The 15,585-nt window shown below is 42.4% G+C and overlaps 1 protein-coding gene across 4 annotated transcripts in view; it reads left to right on the top strand.

Moving 5' to 3' along the window:
* Positions 1-15,585, top strand: part of CCBE1 (collagen and calcium binding EGF domains 1) — a 244,326-nt gene that overhangs the window by 187,699 nt on the left and 41,042 nt on the right. For 3 of the 4 annotated variants that reach the window (XM_073790784.1, XM_033837809.2, XM_073790786.1), the window contains exon 3: positions 7,414-7,466. In XM_073790784.1, the coding sequence (XP_073646885.1) occupies positions 7,414-7,466 (53 nt within the window). Of the gene's footprint in view, positions 1-115; positions 295-7,413; positions 7,467-15,585 lie in introns of those variants that run through there. The other variant, XM_073790785.1, reaches the window with a different exon arrangement.

Here is a 15,585-nt window from a genome sequence, read left to right as displayed (position 1 = left end):
TTTCGTTGGGCTCTGTTCTCAGGTCATCTGGTGTGAAAGGAATTCTAGTAGCTCCTACAAAGTCGTGCAAAGCTCGATAAAAGTTTCCACAAAGGAAGAAAGTTCAAAGGAAGAGAGGAAAGCTTCCTCACTCTAAGGAGCTTGACCAAAAGATCCAGGACCACTATTAGATGCTCAAGCCTTTAATATTAGCCCCAAGGGATCCGTGGTCTGTGTTCTTCCTGGCAGAAGTTTCTCATGGGCCCCCCAGCTCGGGCATACCACAGTGCGGTTGGGCTGGTAAGAATAAACGATGTAAGTTGGCTCTATGCTTCCTCTGTCTCATCTGTCTTCATTTAGGACTGACTAGTTGAGGATGTGAGGAACCCACCATCTGTCTGCCTTTAGAAGCCATCACCAGGAGGGCTTCACTATCTTGGAGTGAAATATTAAATTGGAAGGTTCTTTATTTTTTTAATCTTTATTTTATATGGACTAGAGTTGCTTTACAGTGTTGTGTTAGTTTCAGGTGTACAGCAAAGTGATTCAGTTATACATATACATGTATCTATTCTTTTTCAACTTCTTTTCCCCTTTGGGTTATTACAGAATATTGAACAGAGTTCCCTGTACTGTATAGTAGGTCCTGGTTGGTTATCTATTTTAAATACAGTAGTGAGTATATGTCAATCCCAAACTCCCAGTTTATCCCTCCCTCCACCACCTTCTTTCCCCTTTGGTAACCATAAGTTTGTTCTCTGTGTCTGTGAGTCTGTTTCTGTTTTGTAAATAAGTTCATTTGTATCATTTTTTTAGATTCCACATATAAGCTGTATCATACTGATATTTGTCTTTGTCTGACTTACTTCCCTCACCATGATAATCCATGTTGCTGAAAATGGCATTATTTCATTCTTTTTAATGGCTGAGTAACATTCTCTTGTATTTATGTACCGCATCTTTATTCATCTGTCAATGGACATTTAAGTTGCTTCCATGCCTTGGCTATTGTAAGTATTGCTGCAGTGAACACTGGGGTGCATGTATCTGAAAGGGTTCTTTAAAAAACATTTGGGAACTCTGTGTGCCTGGGCAGAATTATCTACTCGTGGGTGGGTTAGGTGCTACTTGGTATCCTAGTCTGGAGCCTCTTGGGTACAGTTTTCCAAAAGAATATACCTTCTGCCTCTTGCCCAGTAGGCAAAGGGTATCAGGCTAACTTCTTCGGTTTGAGGTGGGAACAGGATGTCTAATTTCTCATGAGACTTTCAGGTCAGCTTGCTTTCTTCTGGCCTCCACTTTCCTCAGTATCTGGCATCTCCAGTTTCGACGGCTTACCTAGGTTCTGCAGGGTAGGTTGGCTGGTCTCTCCATGATCACCTCTTCTAGAAGCCCTCAGGTTTGAAGTTATCCCACTTTGCAAAATCACTTCCCATCCTTCTGTCCGCAGGCTATGTTCATATTCAGCTAACCCTTGAACAACATGAGCTTGAAGTGTACAGGTCCACTTAATACACAGATTTTTTTCTTTTTCTTTTTCTTTTCTTTTTTTTTTTGTGGTACGCAGGCCTCTCACTGCTGTGGCCTCTCCCGTCGCGGAGCACAGGCTCCGGACGCACAGGCTCAGCGGCCATGGCTCACGGGCCCAGCCGCTCCGCGGTATGTGAGGTCTTCCCGGACCGGGGCACGAACCCGTGTCCCCTGCATCGGCAGGCGGACTCTCAACCACTGCGCCACCAGGGAAGCCCACAGATTTTTTCAATAAATATTCAATGCACAGTCGGCTCTCCACATCTATGGACAGATATGGAGCACCAACTGTGTTCATTGTACTCTGCCATTTTATATAAGGGGCTGCAGCATCCATGGATTTTGGTATATCGGGGCCCCTGAAACCAAGCCCCTGCAGTTACCGAGGGACAACCGTGTTATGGTCCAGAGTTAGAAAGGTCTCCTAAATCCATGGGATATGAGTTTGCATTTTATTTCTTGTTCCCCTTGTTATTTGGAGTTAACTGGTGAAAGAAGACGATGACAAAAATGTTACTTTTCTATCATCTTGAAATCGGCAGTTTCTCTCCCTCCCCCCCCTTCCCCTTCTCTCTTGTTTTTGGAAGAAGCGATGGCATCCGCCGTTGACTAAGAAATGGAAGAAAGAGATGAGTCATGAGAGGAAAGCATCTGGGAAGAGCTGCTTTTGCTGTTTTCTTGTTGTGTTCATAAAGCTGCGACTTAGAACACCATTCTGATCCCAAACCAGACCCGTTCTAGGCACCTTTATTTTATTATCTATAATCCTTGTTAATCCTATAAAGCAAATTTTATTGTTCATGTTTTATTCGTGAAGAATCTGGAGCTCAGCAAGTTTAAGAAATGAGCCCAAGGTCACATCCCGAGCTCTTTTAAAATTTTTTTAATTTTTAAAAAAATTTTTATTTTCTTTATTTTTTGGCTGTGTTGGGTCTTCGTTGCTGCCCACGGGCTTTCTCTAGTTGCGGTGAGCGGGGGCTACTCTTCGTTGTGGTGCGCAGGCTTCTCATTGCGGTGGTTTCTCTTGTTGTGGAGCACGGGCTCTAGGCGCGCAGGCTTCAGTAGTTGTGGCCCACGGGCTTAGTTGCTCCACGGCAAGTGGGATCTTCCCGGACCCGTGTCCCCTGCATTGGCAGGCAGATTCTTGTCCACTGCGCCACCAGGGAAGCCCACATCCCGAGCTCTTCAGAGGTCAGAGGCAGAATTGTAAGCCAGGTCTGCTTAACTCCAAAGCCTTTGCTCCATCTAGCTTGGCACCAAATTCTCTAAAAAGTGTAGTTCTTTCTCTCATGTTTTAAAAAGCCTGGTATATTTGGTGCATGTCTAGGCAGCTGTGCAAAGGAAACCTCAAGTAAATCTTAGGAAAATTTACTGTTGCCTTGGAGCAAGTGTTGAAATACGTCTTGCCTACTAGCTCACTTGACCTTTTGAGGTCCCTTCTTCTGGCCCTCTAATTCTGTAGGCAGTGGTGGTGGTGTTTTTTTAATTCTTTTCAAGAATCTGGTAACTCACAGCAGACAGTTGGATGATGAGATCTCTGTTATCTTCATTTTCCCGATTTAGTTTTTCCTTCCAAAAGCTTTCACACACACTTGGCTGGTGAGATATATTTCTGGCTGCATAGTTTTTATTTATGATTTTTTAATGTGTGTTAATACTCAGGGGCACCCAGGGGAAACATCCACAGACTTTCCTGATTACCAGATGTCACCCTTTCTATGTAACAACCATCTAATCGCCACTTCCCCTTGCCAAGAAATGAGAAAAGCATTTGCATTTGGAAAAACCACGTTGTGACAACGTGAAGCATATTAAGGACTGCCTCCCCGGATTCCACATGAGCTTTTCCTGTCTTAGTTTGTTTTCTAAAAGATGATAACCGCACAGCCATGCTCGCAGTTAGATCTAAAAAGTGTCTGTGCTTGCATAATGAGATTTCAGTTTGACTGGCTCAGCTTCATTATACGTGAATTATGTTGTAAGTAATCTCTGAAACAGTATAACATGTATGGCCAGTGTTTATTTGTGATGCTTTGGACTATTTCATTGTTTATGTGGTGATTTATGATTGATGGGTGTTTAATATGCAAAGTAATGCCGTGTTCCCGGGAGGGTACAGTGGAGCCTCCGACCTCCTCCTCTTGAGCAGAGAGAGAGTGTTAGTTATGCAGTTAAGAAAAAACAGCCAAGGGGGGGGGGGGGCTTCCCTGGTGGCGTAGTGGTTGAGAGCCCGCCTGCCTTTGCAGGGGACACAGGTTCGTGCCCCGGTCCGGGAAGATCCCACATGCCGTGGAGCGGCTGGGCCCGTGAGCCATGGCCGCTGAGCCTGCGCGTCCGGAGCCTGTGCTCCCCAACGGGAGAAGCCACAACAGTGAGAGGCCCGCGTACCGCAAAAAAAAAAAAAAAAAAACCATCAAAAAACAGCCAAGGGGAAGTTAGTTCTTCGCTGAGCAGATATTTAAATGAAGCATGTCCATCCTGAAGCTCAGATTTTCTGACAGAGCTCCATAGCCTCTTGAAAGCATATCAAATCACTGTGTTATTTAATTCCATAAAAAGGAAATGACAGGTGACTTTTGGCTCCACTGTGTGCATGGTCCCAAGCCCTTGAAATGCTCAGGAAGGTTAGAGTGCCCAAGTTTAATGTCTTAGATGTAGAAAAACAGATTATAAGGATTTCATCCATTTGCATGAACTTTAAAATGCCATAGAACATCTCAGAGGCAGTACCTTAGATGTGCCACTTAGGTAGAAACAAACAAATAGAACCATGTGTTTAAACGTGGTGTTATACTTGGTGTATCAAAAGCACATGTTTTGCCCCTCCATCCAACTTTCTCATGAATCACTCGCGTTTCGAATCATCTAGCGCACTGCTTCCTCCTATAGTTTTCTGTAGGACAGCCTTAAGTAATACAGTAAGTAATATCCGTGAAATTTTAATGAATGCTCTGTTAAGCCAGTTTTCTTTTTGGTTGTTAGGAACTTGGACTTTCTTTTTTTTAATTAATTAATTTTATTTATTTTATGGCTGTATTAGTTCTTTGTTGCTGCACTCGGACTTTCTCTAGATGCGGCACGTAGGGGCTACTCTTCATTGCGGTTCACAGGCTTCTCATTGTGGTGGCTTCTCTAGTTGAGGAGCACGGGCTCTAGGCACCCAGGCTTCAGTAGTTGTGGCACGCAGACTCAGTAGTCGTGGCTTGTGGACTCTAGAGCGCAGGCTTAGTAGTTGTGGCCCACGGGCTTAGTTGCTCTGTGGCGTGTGGGATCTTCCCGGACCAGGGCTCGAACCCGTGTCCCCTGCATTGACAGGCAGATTCTTAACCACTGCACCACCAGGGAAGTCTAGAACTTGGACTTTCTTAAACCATGGAAAACTAGGCAGAGTTTATTTCATAGAATGTAATGGTAGGTCTTCTACCACTGTTACAAATAATAATCATCATAAATTTATACCCCACGGGCTTTTCCTGTCATGTAAAATTACAATGTGGTTGCAGATACTGGGGAATTAGGTCTAACTGGAAGACTCTGGACGTTGCCCCAGATCGCTCATACCAGTAAATTACACACACATAAGTATTTCCTTTTAACATAAAATATGTCAATGAGAGATTATAAAATAATATATACTGAGTGGACAAGTACAGGCAGGCAAATGTATCCTTTGTTGAGGGTGGGGTTGAGCTTAGCTATTTCACTCAAGTCTGCTTTGGGAGCATCCCAAATGCCATTGTTTTTATAATGGAAACCCACTTATTTTGCTTTGGAAGTAGGATTATCTGCTGCATCTGGGCTGCAAGTGAGATGTTACAGGAAGGAATGAGGTAATACTGCTAAACCCACTTAGGTATCAGAATGTTCTCGTACTCGATGTGATGTTTATAAATTGTATAAAGTAATAAAAATTTTAAAGCTTGGGGAAGAGATTGCTTAAGTTTCTCCTATGAGTGGTCATTCACTTAGCAGACCAGTTCACAAAAATTGATTTGACCAGTAAGATTACACTGACTTGCAAAAGTAGAAAATAATGCTGTTATTAGAGACAGAAGGTCTTGTCTAGTCCGGTCGAAGGTTCTAGCCATTTGATGAAAGTGGAAACTTACTTTAAGACACAGATAATGCCTGATTTTCCACATCAGTGGTTTGTGCCCCTGATTCGTATATACAGATGACATGTTAACACAGGTGGCATGATAGGTTGCAGGTGATATGCAGTTCCTAGCTGGTAGATCCTATTAAACTTAATCCCTTTGTGTTCCACCTGGAAAGCATATCCAAATGCAAATGAGTCAGAATGACATTGCGATGAGAATAACCTTGAATCTGATTTCTCTTAGGGTTACAAAGAAGAGTATTTTTAATGGTAGTTTAACCATTATAGTCAACTCAAAATATCTTGGTAAGTTCTTGAGATTTGCAGATTCCCAGGGCCCTGGTTAATTCTTGCTCTCTGATTTAACATACACTGATGTTGGAAGTGGTAAAGGGAAGCTTACTTAGAAACCAGCTGGGAGAGAAGGGAAGGGAAAAGTGATGGAGACTGGAGAGATGGAGAGCTGAGATTTCCTACTTTTTCATTCATTACAAGTATATCTTCCTTTATATCATTGAACATAGTTATATGTTTGCATCTGATAATTCCAACCTCTGGGTTATCTTAGAGTTCACACCATTGATCGTCTTTTCCCTTGAGAATAGGTCACATTTATACATGTTGTGTTGTAGAGACCCTGCATCCTGATATATTCGTCCAAAGAGTATTGATATTTTCCTTTTAGCAGACAGTTAACTTGATTAGACAAAAAGTGAAAACTGGCCTGTAGAAGTGGCAGCTCAAGTCTTCATTCAGCCCCTTTTGTCTTTAGCTGAGATGTTTTGGATCTGCTTCTCACACACATGGGTTAGGGGTTACCAGAGACTTGGACAGAGTTTCTACACAAAATTCCGGGCTCTCCTTCTCTAGCACTATCCTTTCCAGGATTCCTTCTCAGTTTCTCATGACTCTGGATCCCAAGGCTTTGTCCTCTGTTTGACCAGGCCAAAAAATACTGCAGGTTTTCTCTCAGGCTTTTAACTTCCACATGGCAACTGTGATCTGCAGACAGGATAAAGCCCTAAAAAGCAGGAAGATTACCCTCTGTCAGTCCCTTGTTGAAAATTTCAGCTCTCCTCCTAAATCTGTCTGCTTTAACTCTCCAGAATCATCAGGTAGTTGTTTGCTTCTGTTTTGTCCAGAGTTTATTGTTGTTATCTGCAGAGGGGGCAGGTCTCTTAGGAGCTCACAGCTCCATACCAGAGATATGATCCCTACAGTGGGGATTTGCATTTGGAACTGATGATGCCATTTCTTGGGCAGAGATGTAAGTCTTGGATGTTTATGTTAAAATTTGCCTGTTAGCCGTTCTTAAAATTCAGATACTTTAGGTATCTTTAGGTACCTTATGTGGTACAGGTGTTTTCAAAAAAAAAAAAGAGGGGGGAGTCAGAATGCTTGGGTTCCAGTCCCAGGCTTGATAATAATTAGTTACCTAATTATTATATGGTAATTATCAATCATTATGTTATAATTAGCCTAATGTTACTATAATTAGCTCATAATTAGCAAGTCATGTGAATCCTTGACCTGTAGGATGATAAGCCACTAATCATCTAATATAAATATCTTGAAGTCTCAGGGTTAATTCACTTCATAGGATTCAAAGGATTAATGTCCTGTATTAGGTGGGGAAAAGGTGTGGGTCATATGGTAGTGATAATATTTTTTCTTTTTATCTCAGATTCCCTCTACCCTGACTTTCCTTTATGCCTCAGTTCTTCCTGGGCACAAGTTATTTCATTCAAACTCGCTAATTGTAAAGAATTTTATTTTTAACATATCACATTTTGTTTGTCTCTTAGGCGGAAGTGCTGCAAAGGGTATAAATTTGTCCTTGGACAATGCATCCCAGAAGGTATGTAATATAATGGATTATATCTTCTCACCTTGTTTATGACTAATAACCAGAGGTCTTGTAAAGTTCAGATGTACACGGAACATATGTATGTTATCGGTGCATGCATGTGTAATTTCTCTCTTTTTTTGGCTTTAAATTCTTCTAATGCCAATTTGGTTATACATGTCAGGCTCTATCTAAATCATTACATAGCGTTTACATGTATATTGAGTAATTCCTGTATCTCTGGTTTTGTGTTGTAGAGGCTATAATTCCCTAGTCAGTATTTCATGCACAGTTAGAACACAGCCATCTTCCCCAACCTCTCTACCTGCTTTTCATCTGCTAAACGTGAAGCCCCTTGATCATCAGCAAACACTGCTCGGCCCAGCACTGAAGAGACAGAGTGTTGTAAGATGTGGGCCCAGCCCTCAAGCTGGGAGACAGCATGTGGATGGCATGGAATCAGAGAGACCTGGATTATAATCATGCTTCCATGTTGCTGTAATCCATTTGCACTGCTGTGACAAAAATAAGTTAGACTGTATGGAGGCTGGGAAGTCCAAGAGCGAGGCACTGGAAAGTCCAGTGTCTGGTGAGCGCTTCCTGGTTCATAGACAGCCATCTTCTTGCTGTGTCTTCACATGGTGGAAAGGGCAGGGGAGCTCTCTGGAGTCTCTTTTATAAGGGCACTAATTCCATTTATGAGGGCTTCACCCTCGTGATCTAATAATCTCCCAAAGGCCCCCACCTAATACCATCACACTGGGGGTTAGGGTTTCAAAATATGAATTTCAGGAGGACACAAACATTCAGTCCATAACACACATCCTGCTAGCTGTGACCTTGGGCACGTGACTTTCTAAACCTTAGTTTTTGCAGAAAGTGTTAGTACTTGACTCATGTGGAGACTTTAAGAGGATTACCGCATGTAAAGTACTTGCAACAGAGGCTGGCTCTTATTAAGTGCTTGATAACTCGTGGTTCCTCTTATTACTAACAACTACAATATGCATAGTAGAGACATGCATATTGCAGAAGGGGCACATAGTCCCAGAGACCAGGGCGGTCAGAGGTGGTCTCGAGAAGGTGAGGAGTTTGGAGCTAGGTTATGAGGAAGGCTGCCCAGGACTTAGACAAGAAGGAGGAGGAGAACTGTAAAAGATTCCAGGCAGAGCACTGATACAGAAAACACTAAGAACTGTTGGAAGAGCATGACATTAGTGTGCCCAGGGCTGGGCTGGGGACAGGTGAGTAGGTAATGTGAAATAGTTTCCTTCACTGTTGGCCAAGAATCCAGGTCTTGCTAGTAGACTTGGAGCCCAGCCAAGCTAATCATGTTGCATTATCTCATAGGGAGCAGTTTCTTTATCAGTTAGAGATAAATGAATCCTTCTTACTTATTGCTCTCTTTTGCAGAAGAGTTCATTAAACCATAGCTGTCAACCCTGAGAAAGCTGCTTTAGGAAGGCTGGTTAGGAAATCTCTTCACATACGTTGGTTTATATTGGTCTCTCCAAGACGGAATTTCTCACTGCCAGCTAGTTCTGTTAGAGCTCGGTGGGAAAAAAAAAACACAGAGGTCAAAATAATTGCATTCTTTTATAAGCCAGCTTTTCTCAGCCACCAGCTGAGTCCTTTATATTTCAATTTTGCAGATACAGAAAGATAATGAAGTTTAGGCCCATCAATTTAAGATCCTAGTTAAGGACCTTGCCCAACCTGATTAAAAACACATTACATGGATACCACATGCTTAGAATTTCTTTAAATGATAGGTGTTGTGGTTTCAAACATCTAAGCCTAAATCCAGTCTCCCTCACCCTACAGTAAGACGTTGTCAGCACCTAAGATTAATGTAACTTAGAACTGAATATTTCCAGGAAAAGTGGTCCCAAGTGCTGAAAGTTGCTTTGCCGTAATTAACTCTGTTCTATCGCTTTTCACTAGAACACTTTTTAAAGTTGATTTGTTTTCCTCTGTGGGAATAAGTCAGTGTGTTTGTGTGTGTTTGTGTTTATGACTAAAGGTATCTTTCATCATAAAAGTTTCTGTTACCCAAGGATGCAAAGTGTAGGATTTCAGAAAAGATGGTGTATTGGTCATGATTCTCCAGAGAAACAGAGATTTATTTTAAGGAACTAGCTCCCGAGATTGTAGAGGCGGGCACGTCCAAAATCTGCAGGGTAGGCCAGCAGGCTGCAGACCTCAGGAAGAGTTACAGTTTGAGTCTGAAGGGCCATCTGCTGGCAGAATTCCCTCTTTATCAATGGAGGGCCATCATTTTTCTATTTAGACCTTCAGCTGATTGGAGAAGACCAGCCCACGGTGTGGAGGGCAATCTGCTTTACTCAATGTCTACTGATTTAAATGTTAATCTCATTTAAAAAAAAAAAAAACAAATCTCCGCAGAAAATTCTAGAAAAATGGCCAGATACTTGGGTACTGTGGCCTAGCCAAGTTAACCCTTAAAATTAGCCATTACAGATAATAGGAAGAGACTAGAATTTCTAAACAAATATGCTAGCGAGTAGAAGCTGCAATTTAAAAGTGTTGTTGCCTCATTTGTTTAAGTGTCAGCAACTTGTGGCCTGTGAGCCAAATCTGGCCCACCACCTGGTTTGTAAATAAAGCTTTATTGAAGCACAGACATACCCATTCACTTCAATATTGCCTATGGCGACTTTTGCCCTGCAACAGCAGACTTGAGTAGCTTCAACAAAGCCCTGCAAAGCCAAAAAGTATTATCTAGCCCCCTTTACAGGAAAAGTTTGCCAACCCCTGCCATAAGTGTTATCTACATTGCCCAGGGGGTAGGGTAATCAGATTTGTTCTAGTTCAGCAACTACTAATTGTACCTAAACTGTAGGAAGAGAATAGTGCTGGTTGCCCCAGGGGACGCAGTTCCTTTCAGCTATCCAAACAATCATTAGAACTAATAGTAAAAGAAGCTAAAATGCAGGTCAGGCTTTGACTAGGTGTCAGGCACTGTGCTTAATGTATCATCCAATTTAATCTTCCTAAAAGCACTGTGAAGCTGATCTTATTGTTCTCCCTATTTTACAGGTAAGGAAGTTGAGTCTTAAAGACCTCAGGATCACAGAGAGAGTGGCAGAGTGGGGAGGGTTGGCTCCAGTCCCTGTGCTCTTCATCATACCACTTCATGCCTCCCAGAATAGAGCCTGGCACAGAGTAGGCATTCAGCAAATACGGCAGAGCAGGATTGAGTCCTGTGGGGATTGGTGGGATGCAGAAACTAAACTCTGTTGAGGACTTCAAGGAAGTCTTCTTAAAACAGTGACGTTTGCATTGAGACTTGAGAAACTAGATAGGGTATCAACGGTAATAAAATGCTGAGAGTAAGAGTGGAGGAGTTGATTGGACATTATAAAGGGTGAAAACAGAATAAACAAAAACGTAACAGTAAGCCACGGATGTGATAAGGGATGATGGGGAAAAGAGTGTATTCCTTATCAAATTGTAAGGAATTCATAAATGAGTCTTAAGGTTGGAAGCGTAGTCTCAGGGATAGAACACCAGACCGCAAATGCAAGAGTGAGACATTTATATTTAATGTTGATGAGCATAGAATTTACAGGCTTTGTGAGCGAGGTAGTGACACTCACAGAGGTATACGTTCAGAATATTACTGGCCTGACGGTGTTACATAGAGTGGACTTAAGAGGGAAGAATCTTGAGATGAGGATTTACAAGGGAGGTTCTGAAGATCTGAGTTAGAATGGTGCCAAGAGAAATAGGACAGGTGAAAACAGAGGAACTGTAGAGGGAAAAGCTACAGAGCAGGAAGCTGGTGGTCTCTGGAAAACCATCAAAAATGGAAAGTTGGGGCTTCCCTGGTGGCGCAGTGGTTGAGAGTCCGCCTGCCGATGCAGGGGACACGGGTTCGTGCCCCGGTCCGGGAGGATCCCGCATGCCGCGGAACGGCTGGGCCCGTGAGCCATGGCCGCTGAGCCTGCGCGTCCGGAGCCTGTGCTCCGCAACGGGAGAGGCCGCAGCAGTGAGAGGCCCGCGTACCGCAAAAAAAAAAAAAAAAAAAAAAAAAAAGTCCTAAAGAAACTGACATTGAAATGCACCAGGCAAATCACTTAAATGAAGCCCAGGCTATTTACAGTAGCCAGGACAGGGAAGCAACCTAAGTGTCCATGGACAGATGAATGGATAAAGAAGATGTGGCACATATATACAATGGAATATTACTCAGCCATGGAAAGAAATGAAATTGAGTTATTTGTAGTGAGGTGGATGGACCTAGAGCCTCTGTCATACGGAGTGAAGTAAGTCAGAAAAAGAAAAACAAATACCATATGCTAACACATATATATGGAATCAAAAAAAAAAATGGGTTCTGATGAACCTAGGGGCAGGACAGGAATAAAGACTCAGATGTAGAGAATGGACTTGAGGACACGGGGAGGGGGAAGGGGAGGCTGGGATGAAGTGAGAGAGTAGCATGGACATATATACACTACCAAATGCAAAATAGATAGCTAGTGGGAAGCAGCCACATAGCACAGGGAGATCAGCTTGGTGCTTTGTGACCACTTAGAGGGGTGGGATAGGGAGGGTGGGAGGGAGACGCAAGAGGGAGGAGATATGGGGATATATGTATATGTATAGCTGATTCACTTTGTTATACAGCAACAACTAACACAGCAATGTAAAGCAATTATACTCCAGTAAAGATGCTAAAAAAAAAAAATTAAGCCCAGTGTTTATAAAGTCTACCACATGCAAAGAGCTTCTATTTAGCTGATTTTATAGCCTTCTCTTCAATATTTAGCTAATTTTATAGCTTTGCTTCTATGTAGCTATAATTTTTTTATGTTTTAGCTATTGTATTTAACCATGAATCAGTTACAGCAGACGTCCAAACAGGAAAAGGATCACCAGTCATTAGAGGGAAACCTACAAAAGAAACATACAGGAAAAAAAGAAAAAGAGTCTTAGAGAAAACACCACACAGAAAGAAGAAAGCTTCAAAGTAACTACCATTTATGTGTCAGTGAGTTACAAAAATGATATAGCATCCATGGGACCAGAACATGGTGTTATTAAAAAAAGATCATTCAAAGAAGAAATAAAGAATCCTTGGAAATTAAAAGCATGATAAAATGAGAACAGGAAAATGGTTGGGAGATGAGATTGTGAAAATCTCTCAGGACCTGGAGCAAAAGATCAAAGAAATAAAAAAATAGTAGAAGAAAAGTATGAGAATATTATTAGAGGACCAGTCCAGGGGATGCGACATCCAAATAAGAGTTCCACACAGAACAGAGGAAGAAGAAGAGAGTAAATCATTAAAGATATAATTCAAGAAAATTCTCTAGAATTGAAGGATATGAATTTCTAGATTAAAAGAGCCTACCAAAAATTGAAGGGGTCCCACATAAAGACGTCATTGTGAAATGTTAATACCTTGGGGCAAAAAGAAAATACTAACATTTTTCAAAGAGGGAAAAATGAGATTTGAAAGATCAAGAATTAGAATCTTATAGGACTTACCCATAGCAGGACTGAAAGCTAGAAGACAGGGGAGCAGTTCCTTCAGAATTCTGAGGTAGCTTTCCAAACCTAGAATTATATGCCCTAACTAGCCATAAGGGTCAGGCACACATGACTTCAAAATTTTAAATCCTGTAAGACCTTTCTCAGTCTCTCTCCTCTTCCACCTTGCTCACTCTCCCAGCCCTGTTCTCAGTACTTAATAAGCCAGCAGCCAACAAGGCAGAAATGTGGTTTCCAGGGTACCAGTCACAAAGTAGCTCATGGAAGTGGACGTTTGAAGCTAAGAGAGAAAGTTCACAACTACCCCCCCAAATATACAAAATAATAATTATTTTTCATTGAAGTATAGTTGATATTCAGTATTGTTAGCTTCAGCTGTACAGCAAAGTGATTCAGTTGTATATATATATTTTTCAGATTCTTTTACATTATAGGTTATTACAAGATATTGAACATAGTTCCCTCTGCTATACAGTAAATCCTTGTTGTTTATCTATTTTATATGTAGTAGTGTGTATCGATTGATCCCAAACTACTAATTTATCCCTCCCCCACTCTTTCCCCTTTGGTAACCATAAGTTTGTTTCCTATGTCTGTGAGTCTGTTTCTGTTTTGTAAATAAACTGATTTGTATTATGTTTTAGATTCCAGATGTAAGTGATTGTATTTGTCTTTCTCTGACTTATTTCACTTAGTGTTATATGCTCTAGGGCCATCCATGTTGCTGGAAATGGCATTATTTCGCTCCTTTTTGGGGCTGAGTAATATTCCGTTGTATATATGTACCGCATCTTCTTTATCCATTCATCTGTTGGTGGACATTTAGGCTGCTTTGCATGTCTTGGGTATTGTAAATAGTGTTGCAATGAACATTGGGTGCATGTGGTACTAGATAATTATTTTAATTCCAGGGAAAACAAAACGGTCTTCAAGAAAGGATAGGGAATTAGAGTATACTTCCAGGCTTAGCAAAAAGTAGCTTTTATATTGTCATTATGCTGCCAACACTGAAGACTTATAAAACCAAAATTTCAGTGTAACGACAGGGGCAAAATGCAGGAGTAGGAAGCATGGACGTGGTTGAGGAAACCGTGATAAAGCTGAACGTGTCTCGTCCATGACTGGAAATCCATAAAGAGTATTCACACAGAGGAGGAGGAAGCAATGCAAGCTGGCTGTTTAGAGATGCAGAGGGAAATCATAAAAGAATCAGCCGCAGGAGCTGGAAGTGGTACCTCAAGGCAGCTGGAAGGGAGGAGGAAATCAGGGCCGCTGTTTTTCAAAACAGGTCTTTTTCTTTCTCTCTCTTTTTTTTTTTAGCATTTTGCTATCTTTTTTTAAATTAATTTTTATTAGAGTATAGTTGCTCTACAATGTTGTGTTCGTTTCTACTGTACAGCAAAATGAATCAGCTATACATACACGCATATCCCCTCTTTTTTGGATTTCCTTCCCATTTAGGTCACCACAGTGCATTAAGTAGAGTTCCCTGTGCTATACAGTATGTTCTCATTAGTTATCTATTTTATACGTAGTATCCATAGTGTATATATGTCAATCCCAATCTCCCAATTCCTCCCAGCCCCTTTCCCCCCTTTCCCCACCTTGGTGTCCCTACATTTGTTTGTTCTCTACATCTCTGTCTCTGTTTCTGCTTTGCGATTAAGATCATGTAGACCATTTTACTAGATTCCACATGTATGTCAGAAAGAGAAAAACAAATATCGTATATTAACACACATATGTCAACACAGGTCTTAGTGAGCATAGCAGTCAACACGGGACTCCTGACTCTGCCCCTTTCCTCCCCTCCCTCCCTGGCAGCTGCTGGACGACGGGTACAGCTGGCCGAGCAGGGCAGCCCACAGCCAATCACGGCTGAGACCTTGCTCTTGAGCGAAAAGAGCACAGAACACGGGCTGCCTAGAGGTGATGCCTCAGTGAAGAAAACGCATTTGACCAGGGACACATGCAGGAAGCGCAGGCCTGGAATCCCATCTGTGGGGAGGAGTATTTAGCAAGGGCCGCCTTCCAGGTCGTCCTGAGATTGGCGTGATCCTTGTCTCGCTGACCCCACCCACATCGGGGGCTGACAGCCCACCCGTTCCACTTTCACATGTGGCAGAGCAAAGCCAGGCTCACTCTGTTTCCAGCGATAGTTTATCTGTCAGCACCTGGGGGAGACAGTGCAGTGATTAATGAGATGCTGGGTCTAGTCTGGAAGTAAATGTTCAGCCTGAGCCTCCTGACTTAGAGCCAAAGTCCCTTCAGAGACTCGTTAAATATTAGTTTGTTTGTAAGGACTGAGAAAAGAGGAGATGCCCTGGTTCTCGACGAATAGAGCGTCCACCCCAATTTGCACAGACTTAGAGCTGGAACGAGATCTCTGGCCATTCTGCCTTACCCAGACGCTGCTCACCCTGCAGAATCGACCCTCCCCCACCCCATCTGCATGCCTACAGCACAGAGACATCAGTCAGCCTCCCTCAGGCTCCTCCCAGCCTGCCTGACTTCCAGCACCGCCCCGCCCCTCACGTTAGGACGCCAGTGCCCATAGCCAGGGCTGGCTGTTCAGTATTCAGCTGGAAGGAATTCCTTGTCTCTCCAGCAG

This window comes from Tursiops truncatus, chromosome 13 (assembly GCF_011762595.2).
Source record: "Tursiops truncatus isolate mTurTru1 chromosome 13, mTurTru1.mat.Y, whole genome shotgun sequence".
In the NCBI taxonomy this organism is placed as follows: Eukaryota; Metazoa; Chordata; class Mammalia; order Artiodactyla; family Delphinidae; genus Tursiops; species Tursiops truncatus.
This window is presented reverse-complemented; position numbering and strand designations above follow the sequence as displayed.